Source organism: Gadus chalcogrammus, chromosome 1 (assembly GCF_026213295.1).
Source record: "Gadus chalcogrammus isolate NIFS_2021 chromosome 1, NIFS_Gcha_1.0, whole genome shotgun sequence".
NCBI lineage: Eukaryota > Metazoa > Chordata > Actinopteri > Gadiformes > Gadidae > Gadus > Gadus chalcogrammus.
This window is the reverse complement of record NC_079412.1, coordinates 27383100-27394027: the sequence shown is the minus strand read 5'-3', so window position 1 is coordinate 27394027 and position 10928 is coordinate 27383100. Positions and strand designations below refer to the sequence as shown.

Here is a 10928-nt window from a genome sequence, read left to right as displayed (position 1 = left end):
TTTCTAACCCTCTCGGCGCCGATCCCTGGATAATGAAGTGGTTCGGCTCCTCGACAGCCAAGACCTCCCGCGGCCTGGGCCTGTGCCCCTTAGTGGCAGAGCAACGCTCATGGTGTGAAGGATGCTCCCGGCTGCGAGTGGCCATCAGGGGCTGGCCCATCACAAAGACAGCAGGACCCTGGAGATCTGATGGGCCGACGCGGACCCATGGAGAGCCCAGGGCCGTCATCAGCGGATAGAAGCTCACCAGCCGCCACAATGAGGGGGAAGAGCCGTGTCCCATGGTACAGATGCTTGTGATGATGCTACTAAATGACAGCATCCCCCCCCCCCCCCCCTCCCCTCGCCTTTTGTAGGCGAAAAGAAACATGGCCGGTGAATATCCATTCTAATGACAGTTCATGCTTTTTGATATATTCAGTGTAGGTTATGAATAGATTTTGTGGTGGTGGAAGGGTGGGTGATGGTGGTGGTGGTTGGGTGGGTGATGGTGGTGGTGGTTGGGTGGGTGGTGAAGGATGTGGTGCTTGGGTGGGTGATGGTGCTTGGGTGTGGGGGGAAGGTGGTTACTGTAAGCCGTTAAGTCACCAATAATGTATTTGGCGCAGAAAATCCCCCTTCTGTTACTTTAAAGATCTGCCAAGAGATGGTTGGGTTTAGGAGCACAGAACCTTTCCAATGTCTACACTTAAAGGACAAACCTGGTTATTTCATTTCGTTATCACTTAAACCCCCCCAATTTAATAACCAAAAGCGGTCATGTTTCTTCTGCTGCTCCTAAGCACCAACTGTCTAGGGTACAGCAGACAGACATCTCTGTGTTTTGGGATTTCCATTGATGCCTGAAAGTACTTTAAAACACAGTCCTAGATCTGCTGAGGTGCTTTGGGAAAATACATCCACAGTAAGGCCCAAATGGCCCTAATACACCTGTGTTGAGACACATCCATTCAGAGGAAAAGAGAGATTTCATTGTACTTTTGGATTCAATGACAAAATAACGCATGATATTCCACATGCAATTCACTTGTGTTTCTTAAGAGAAAAACTGAACTATGACCGCCTTGTCCTTTAAACATACCCTGACGAAATTAGCACTTCAGGGCTGCTTGCTCAGATGACATTTCCAAGTTAAAAAAAATAATCAGTCAGTGAGTCAACCGCCTAGATGTAGTAATCAGCTGCAACCCAAAGACACAACTCATCAAGGGAATCAGCTGAGCTTAACAAACATGGCCTCAATAACTTCCCACTTACATGAACCATGGATTTCTTCCCTCCACTAATTACTAATCACCTTTGGGTGTTGTTACCTCTGTTTGGATTCATGACCTCAACACATACAGCAAGGACTGGGCTCAGAAAATATGAAGTATTATTCAAGCATGACTGGGAATCGCTATAATCTACGCATGTATAAACAAGTGTATTGCAGGGAGCTGAACACATATTAACAACGCACTCAATGAGTAATCATTAAGCCATCGAGGAACTAATGTCGCCGTTCGCTAACGTATTGCTGCAGTTAGAGCTTTGTGTGATGAAGGGCCTCTCATTTGCGGGTGAAATGGGGCAATTATTTGCCAAACAAACGGTGTGGCGTTGTGTGATCGGGAGCACTGATATTTCCTTTCCTGTAAAATCCATTCCTCTTGCACCTTAGCGGTTATGATGAATCATCTGAGAATGAGCAAGTACAAAGCATTAATCCTTTAGGAGCCATTGGGGAAAAAACACAATTTACAATGCATGTACGGTATAAAAAGTTTTTTTCTTCAGCGCAATGGAACCTTGTAATCAGTTGAGGGGATAGTTTCTTAGCTGGCCCAGCAGTTTTTGCAAGAGGCGTTATCAAACCATTTCCCACCCGGATCTGGCTGTGGCTTCTCTCTGTGACATCACCATCAATCACCGTATTGATGGCGTGATTTCTTTTCTCCTTTGCACTGCACATTCTGTCTTCATAAACAAAATGTGTGTGTTTCTGTGTGTGTGTGTGTGTGTGTGTGTGTGTGTGTGTGTGTGTGTGTGTGTGTGTGTGTGTGTGTGTGTGTGTGTGTGTGTGTGTGTGTGTGTGTGTGTGTGTGTGTGTGTGTGTGTGTGTGTGTGTGTGTGTGTGTGTCTTGGCATCTACAGAGAAAAAAGTGAAAAATGTATAAATAAATAAATAAATGCCTTTTTTATGACAAAGTGAGATAGGATAGGGAAAGGGGTTGAAGGGGATTAAACCCCATCCAACACAAGTGGGGAACTTGGATCACAGCCAGCATGAACTGATGGAAGGATTCTGGGGCTGAGCGTGCAGCGAGAATCTCACAATCCAATTTAGAGCAGAACTTCCCCTCAGTAGTGTCAATGTCGCCTCATCACTTTTTCCTTCTTCCCATTGTATTGTCTTCTGCAATGTTACATAACTGGCAGAGGATCTGCCTCTCTCTCCTACACACACAAACACACACATACACACACACACACACACACACCACACATTCACACACAGCCAAATAGGGACACGCATGAACACAGACACACACAAAGGCGTATTTGTGCGTCGATATTACCTCAATGTTAACCTAATGCAGGATTGGTCTGTTGACAGAGAAGTAATAACTTCCCGGTGCTCATCCTAAGCAAAAACAGAATCAGAGTAAGCACACACTCAAAGGTGTATGTCAGGTTGCACAGGATGCTCCACAGCCATATTGATGATGATGGCATTTCGAAAGGGCATCTGCAATCATGATTGAGAAGACAGGCGACATCAGATGAAAGCTTGCTAAAGGAGGAGGGTTACGTAGATCCAAACTCAGAGCCTCAGCGCTTTGTATGCCAAAGGGTATACAGCTGAAGGCAGGCCAGGAATGCCTGCTTTCTACCAACACGATGAATAGCTGTCTTTTTCCTGGCTGTTTAATCTCAGAGATTAAGTGTGACAACACAACCGAAGGATGTACATGCACACTATATCATACTTCTTTATCTGTAATGGGCACATCCATACTGATGCAGTCACAGGTTTATATACACTTGGGGGGTGCATATTTGCCTGCACAAATACACACACAAACACGCAAAGATGCATACACACACATACACACACACGCACACATACGCACACATATACACACACGCACACAAACAGACACACACACACACACACACATACAATAAACTTCTTTCCAAGAACTTAATTACTAGTGGTACAGGTGCCAGACCATCAAGTTACAATAGCAGAAGATTGTGATTTAGAAGTTTGAATATGAAACACAATGCTAAGAGAGAACTGGTTGATTCATCCACCCATGATGCAAGCCTACCCAAAAGCATTGAGAGGCCAAATCTTTTCAAAGCACCTTGCCCCACTAAACATTCATAATATAAATGTCCGACATTTAATATGAACTATCCTTGCGTCACTGCCCGACATCAGAGCCATAGCCTCCCACAGATAAAAGTAACTTAAAAGGACTCTGTGAGTGTTCAGACGTCTTGATATCTGCCCTCCTTCTGAAGCATACATCATGGTAAGGTTAAGAATCTGAGCCAAACTGTGAGACACCTACTACAATTTATGACTGACAGTTTTCTTTGTCTCCCCGCTTATTCATCCGCAGTGTCCGATCCATCAAAGTGTTTCTAATGAGCGGACCAACTTCATCACTCAACACGCTTATCAGCACACTGCCCCCTTTTGGCAATCTCAGACTTGAAAAGGAGAATATTTATCAAAATCCATGCGTACAAAGAGAAGCCCGCTGATGTATTCGCCATGTGCTCATTTACTCGTTTTTTCCTCCCCAAGTGAAATCCCTCTCACGAATAACTCCCAATATTGCGAGACATATCTCCATTTCTAGATGTCCTGATGTCCCAGAGCTGTCACTGGCTGAGGACACTGCTCTCCCATTGTGCTCACCATTTGTACTCTCTCCTGGATCTGGAAATAACAAGATGTGCTGGCCTGCTCAACCGGCTTGGACCCTGCTTGATTTCACATTGTGTGTATATGTGTGTGTGTGTGTGTGTGTGTGTGTGTGTGTGTGTGTGTGTGTGTGTGTGTGTGTGTGTGTGTGTGTGTGTGTGTGTGTGTGTGTGTGTGTGTGTGTGTGTGTGTTTGTGTGTGTGTGTGTGTGTGTGTGTGTGTGTGTGTGTGTGTGTGTGTGTGTGTGTGTGTGTGTGTGTGTGTGTGTGTGTGTGTGTGTGTGTGTGTGTGTGTGCACTTGCATGTATTGCTTTGGTTGTGTGTGTGTGTGTGTGTGTGTGTGTGTGTGTGTGTGTGTGTGTGTGTGTGTGTGTGTGTGTGTGTGTGTGTGTGTGTGTGTGTGTGTGTGTGTGTGTGTGTGTGTGTGTGTGTGTGTGTGTGGGTCTATGTGGTAGGTGAGTCCAGCCTACATCCTGACCTGGAGCATACAGGAGATGCTGTCCACACGGCTCGCTGACTGGCTAGGCACACAGCTGTCATGAAGAGGCTGAGAAGGTCAAGCATCAGGAAAATGACTTGCTGAGAGTGACATGGTCACAGCTTTGATACCTCTATTCGCTTGGCCCCTCTCCCACCCGCCAGACCAAAATACTAACTCATTATAGTGGATGCCCTATCCGCAGCAGCTTGCTGTGAATAGTGATACCGATCATTAGGGAGCAAGGGTTGAATGCCAACATGCTTACTCTATATTCTTACACATAAACCGTTGAGATTAGGGATGAACCCTGATCCCATAGGGTAGGATAGCTACGTCAATCTGATGGCTGCTTTGTTGATTTCAGACACGGCCCAAAGATGTCCCCTATATCAGATAGACACCGATGGGATCCACTTTTCCATATTATTAATGCAAGGGGACATTTGACGGAATACATTCTGTTGCAGGGATCTGCAGTCCAGGGGAATAGCCTTCTGCATTCATGAGTGAAGCTGTCAACTGAACAGAATGCCACTGGGCCATATTCACTTCATTTTGACTGTTGCTGATCAAATGAGCTCTACCTTCCTCTGAGGAAATCATACTTTATAGCAGTATTTCCCACCCTTCATTGACACAAACTACAAATGTTTTCCCATAGAGCTGGTATAATTCTGCTATTATTATTTAGAGGGTGTATTTAGTGCAATAACATAATTGATCAGCAAAAATCTATTTAGACAATATTTAACTAATTGAACCAATATTCAAATCTCTGAGCAACCTTAATTTAAACTTGCACCATGTAAGTGTTCCCATTGGCGGCCTCTATTGGCCGAGATTGTAGCTACAGTTATAGCTATAGCAGTTATAGCCGTTATAGCTATATCATTCTAACGCATTTCAACGACTTCGAAAAACACGTTATTTACTACGGAGAGCAAAGCAACCAAGTTCTGTCTTCCAGCAGATAATGTTCTTATCATGACAATATTAAAAACCTGGATGGACTTGACGGGATGGGCGAGTTTTTTTTTAATGGAATAAATAGCTGCAGTAGCAAAGATACATAGTGCAGGTTTAAGCACCAACTGGTAATTGCTCACATTCTCCCTAGGGGACATGGGCGCCCTTGGCTGGGAAGCCCTGGAATGCACCACTACTCCATCTGCAGGAATTATGATCAGCAGATGTAGTGCCACTCTCAGGAACACAATCAACCCAGGCTTTGGCTGAAACAAACACTGAAGAGGGTTGATGTGGGCTGCAATCAAGCCAACATCTTAATTCAGCCCAACACAATGATAAATAAGGTTAATGCAATATTGTAGTCCACACTAAAATGATTTATGGATATTTTGCAACACATTGCAATGTCTTACCTGCAAAACCATATGAGGGTTTTGATGCATTGTTTGAGTTTGACCATGAATGTAATAAAGATGCCCCGGTTATTATACGAGTGCCAGGGGCCATTCTGCAGCCACTCAAACATTCCAATTATAGAGGGACCCCCGTGACATCAAAGAAAGTTGAACTCACACATTTAAATGGGTTAAGGGACCATTCATAAGCATTCATGCTGACACCGATGACACATCCACTTGACCTTCCCATCACTCAGTACTCGTCTCCTTAAGTGATGGACAGAAGGAAGCGTTGGTTCCTCAAGTGGCTACTGTTTGGTGAAGACATCATTAAATATTGCAGGATGGGCCTTGGCCCTTTTCCCAACGCCATACTGTATGGTTGTTTGATGGTTGTTTAACACAGCGAGACAATCTGCCCTATTAGATGCAACTGCAACTGCATGCAACTGCATAATGTGCATAATGGGTGTTTATGCAGGTGCATAACACTTTAATGACCCTGAGAAACAACATTGGGTTTTCTATTCTTAACATCTCCCAAATATCTCCAAACAGTCAGTGTGTGGGTGTTGCTGGATCAGGGGGAAATAGATCCCAGTTGTTATGAATGCCACCGCAGATACACAGGCAACATGACACCCACGCGCTTCCCACACGAGTTTGGTTTATTGCTCTACCTTGCGCTGTGTGATTTATGGTGCCTTGGAGAATAGTTTGTGTCCTGTAATATTCCACTTCAATTTTGTTGTGCTGCCTTCATGCCCCGGCTTGTAGATGTCATAAAGCAAATAAAGTTAAAATGCCTTGTTGCTGCCTCTTTGAGCAGCGGGCTCACTGAAATAAGTGAGTAGCACAAACCGTTTTTGATAAATTAGTTAGGCATGGCAGGAGGACTGAACTAGAAAATGAGGCTTGAATTAAAATAAGAGCGAGATGGAGTAGATGCAGTCAATATGGGCCCTACTTACACAGACTGCGAAAATCTATTTGTTTCCTCCAAGCTGCCAATAGCATGCTGTTTTTTAATCATAGCAATTGGTGGAATAATCAAATAAATTATGCAACAATGCTCTTAGTGGCTGGGATGAAGAACCAGGGCAGGGGACAAATAAATGACTCAATAAATAAATACGTGAGATAGTAAAAACCAGGCCAATGGGGTACATTTCTAGGCTGTGTGGCACCGTCTGGGGATCCAAGCCGTTTTATGTTCTCATGTGGGTCCCCTCTGAAACTTATATGAAACAAAGGCACCTCCCTGCTCATTGTGAATCATGCTGGATAGACAGGAGGTTGACAGAGATATAACATTTGTTTTTCCTAGGGGTTCAGGAATTCAATCAGCGGTTTGCTGTGTGCATATAAACACATTTATTCAGACGCCAACATATGTTTCACTGCGAAAGATTCGTGGAAACAGTTCATCTCCACGGCCCCACGTACCAGAGCTCCTCTCTTTGCCAGCGTGATCCCCCGTTATGGAAGTGCCAAGCCAAGCCACTCAGGGTGACTCTAAAGGTCCGTCAGCAGACTGGACCCCCGAGGCCAAAGAGCGGTCTCCATAACCCCCCCTCCCTAAAGTACCTTATTGTTCATGGGTGTTCTGATACTGCCTCCCCAGCCCCTTTATTGCATTTTTCTCCATTCATGTTTTATTTATATCCTGCTAACCCCCAACCCCCACCCACCCACCTACCCTGCTGTGGTGCATAGGCCCTCTTAGCCCCCCAGTCAAGGCGCTGTGCCTTGACTGCCTGCTCCTTTCCTCAGTAACCGAGGACCAGAAACACAACCTAGATGCCCCCCCCCCCCCCCCCCCCCCCCCCCCAAGAGGCCCAGGTAGCCCCCCGTTAAACACTGAACGGTGAAGGGTGCAAATGGGCCACGTGGTCAATTAGCCCTCTCCTGGTACAGCATGGCCTGGCTGGCATCGCTGATACTAAGGATGAGTTCCCACAGAGGAATACAAAGACAGTTCATACCTGAGGTGTAACTTAAAGAAATCAATATACTGTTATTACGGTTCTCAATCATCTCCTTCAGTCCTCTGACAGGCCCCAGGCCCACCGACTTACTCCTGCCCAGCGTACACAGCCAGTAATTCACTCAGATCCAAAGCCCAGAAGAATCCATCACCGCAATTTTAGCATTGGTGATTATTTATACCGACGTTGTTGATGTCTAACAATGCAGTAAAGTCACTCTGATAGCATTCATAGCAGGAGAGATAGAGCACTATGCCATAGTGGTTTCTGTGTGATTTGCCTTTATGGGAGCACACTCAAAACGTAAAAGGCTATGCAGGAGGGTTCGGATCACTACTTTCACTATGCAAATATCCACATTAAACATCCAATAAGCTGTTTCAAGCGGTGGTCCACGCTGCTGATTAAAGGTAATCAAACGAAATAAACCATAAAATATTGTCCAGTGAACAGTTTCCGGATCGTAAAAATAGGTGAATTTGTATCTAATTGTATCTAGTGCTGGCGTTGCGGTTATAGCGTAGGTTCTACGGTCAGAGGTCTTTGCATCCATTGATACTTTCTCGATTAATTACAATCAGTAAACATGGCGAATAGCATGTTATATATCCGTCCTTTATAGCCTTTATAACAAACAAGACTTTAATACAGCAGGGGACTTTTCTTCAGTCAGCTACACCTTCAGAGTGACACGCCCACCCAGCGGCGCATTCTGACTGCCTAACATCTTCAGAAGAGAGAAAAATTTCCATCTTACTCAATCTAGAGGGTTTATATTTTTGCACTGATGCTTATGGAGATGCCTTAATTATATTTTAGTAAATATAGCACTTATCATAATAAACAATGGTAAGGACCTTCTCCGTGTCAGGTTGCCAGACGGTGAGCTGCTGGGCTGGCATCGACCCGGAGGCGTCTCCCATGTCAGGTCACCGTGGAGAGGAAGACTGGAGGCTGCTGTCCGTGGTGCTGAAGCTGTCAGGACCGGGTCTTGCAGAACATGGGTAGCATGCGCGGTACAACTAATTGAAGTAGGTTACACTATTACAGATGTTTGGATACATTTGGCTCCTTTTGTCAACAGGGGAAAAAACTTTTGCTGAAAAAATAGAACAATGTTCGTAGTATTTTTTATTTTATTTTACATTTAGCCTACTTTCTTGATATAGGACCTGAATGGAGCCCAAGGCGACCAACTTACTGCCGGCCCAGGAGGCTTCTAAAATCTACCACACCAACTATGTGAGGAACTCCCGAGCCATCGGCGTCATGTGGGCCATCTTCACCATCTGCTTCTCCATCATCATCATGGTGGTGTTCATCCAGCCCTTTTGGATCGGCGACAGTGTGAACACGCCACAGGCGGGTTACTTTGGCCTCTTCCACTACTGCATCGGCAACGCTCTGACCTCGGAGCTCATCTGCAAAGGATCCGTGTTCGCATTCGGCACCATTCCCTCCGCAGCCTTCCGGACCGCCATGTTCTTCATAGGAACCTCCATGCTGCTGATTGTCGGGACCATCGTGTGCTTCAGTCTGTTCTTCTTCTGCAACGCTGGGAACGTCTACAAGATATGTGCCTGGATGCAGCTCGCCTCGGGTAGGGCAAAACAAAAAAAACGAGGCCTTAACTGTGCTTTTCGGTTGGGGGTCATCAACTGCATGACCATATGACTGCATGATCAATTTTGAAATGTTTTATAATTGAGTGTGACTGGGCACTGAGAATAAGACAGATGGGGGTTTTACTCAAGAAGTATCTAGCCTTATCCAAAAGGAATCCACACTCACATATGTTTCTGCCAAATACACATTGGCCTTGATGCTCTTATTGCGTGTCTTATGTCTCTTATTGTACCTTTCTGAAGCAGTAGGTAACTTAGGTTAAAGTAATATTAATACTTCTTATTCCAAGTGCTTTAAAAGGTTCAAGACACTTCACATACATTGTAAACTCGAACTTGAACATTTCTCCCTGGCACATCATTTCATGAAAGCAACATGTTTGATCCTCCGTAGGTATGAAGATGTGATTGCGATGCTGATCCTGGCTGTGAAATGTCTTGAGGCCAATCTACTTGTCTCTAATTTCAAGAGTGCATTACCGGGCCAGAGTGTAGCGTGTTGTTGCACTAGGTGGCAACAACACTGTGGAAGACTAATTATCCAGTCGCAGGCGTGACTCTGACACCTCCGAGGAGGGATTGATTACATGGAGAACGATCAGGTGTTAGCTGCTGGAGTCTGCTGCACTCATCTATAATAAATACATAACGCAAACAGGTGTGACACCATCCAATGCAACACGACCCTGAAGGAAGAACTGTGTGTCTGGGAAGTGTTGATGTGCTAACAGTAATACCAAACCAGGGACTAGATAAGTACAATAATGCAGAATTACTGACCAATCAGCTGATTACAGCTTAAAATGACGTTGTCATAGCATCAGGCACAGTCACCGGGAGATATATACAGTATGTTTTGAATTGCTGATAACAATTCCCCCTGTTTAACACTCCTCACATAAACTGCATGGCAGGAAGTGGGACTTTTTCAGCTGCAGTTGATGACACAGTCAAGGCTTCGGCCTTTTGAACCGACGAGATTTAACTACAAGGGCCATTATGGGCGACACACTGTCAATGTTTAGCGATGGCAGCCGTGCTCAGATAACCTGCTGCTTGCCTTCACCTCTTCGCCCACTGTCATATTTCTTGTCTACAAGCGGGGTTGATGGTGGGGGGCTGCCTGATCTACCCGGACGGCTGGGACGCTCCGGAGGTGAAGAGGATGTGCGGCCTGATGACGGACAAGTACACGCTGGGGAACTGCACCGTGCGCTGGGCCTACATCCTGGCCATCATCAGCATCCTGGACGCCCTGATGCTGTCCCTCCTGGCCTTCACCCTGGGGAACCGGCAGGACAAGCTGGTGTCCGAAAACGCTGGGGAGGCGGAGGGCCAAGGTGAGGCAGAACAGGGAGTCTAGGGGAGGTAGAGGGCCAAGGTGAGGCAGAACAGGGAGACTAGGGGAGGTAGAGGGCCAAGGTGAGGCAGAACAGGGAGACTAGGGGAGGTAGAGGGCCAAGGTGAGGCAGAACAGGGAGACTAGGGGAGGCAGAGGGCCAAGGTGAGGCAGAACAGGGAGACTAGGGGAGGTAGAGGGCCAAG

At 45.8% G+C, this 10928-nt stretch overlaps 1 protein-coding gene across 1 annotated transcript; it reads left to right on the top strand.

Moving 5' to 3' along the window:
* The first annotated feature begins 8934 nt into the window (after window positions 1-8934).
* lhfpl5b (LHFPL tetraspan subfamily member 5b) lies at window positions 8935-10746 on the top strand. Its single transcript, XM_056597361.1, has 2 exons — window positions 8935-9358; window positions 10484-10746. The coding sequence occupies exons 1-2, from the start codon at window positions 8935-8937 to the stop codon at window positions 10744-10746; spliced, it is 687 nt and encodes a 228-aa protein (XP_056453336.1).
* The last annotated feature ends 182 nt before the right edge of the window (window positions 10747-10928 follow it).

Excerpts from the sequence above, each read along its gene's own strand:
- lhfpl5b (XM_056597361.1), top strand. The coding sequence starts at position 8,935 with ATGGAGCCCAAGGCGACCAACTTACTGCCGGCCCAGGAGGCTTCTAAA. Across the intron at positions 9,359-10,483 it reads CTGGATGCAGCTCGCCTCGG|CGGGGTTGATGGTGGGGGGC; the intron begins GTAGGGCAAAAC and ends CTTGTCTACAAG.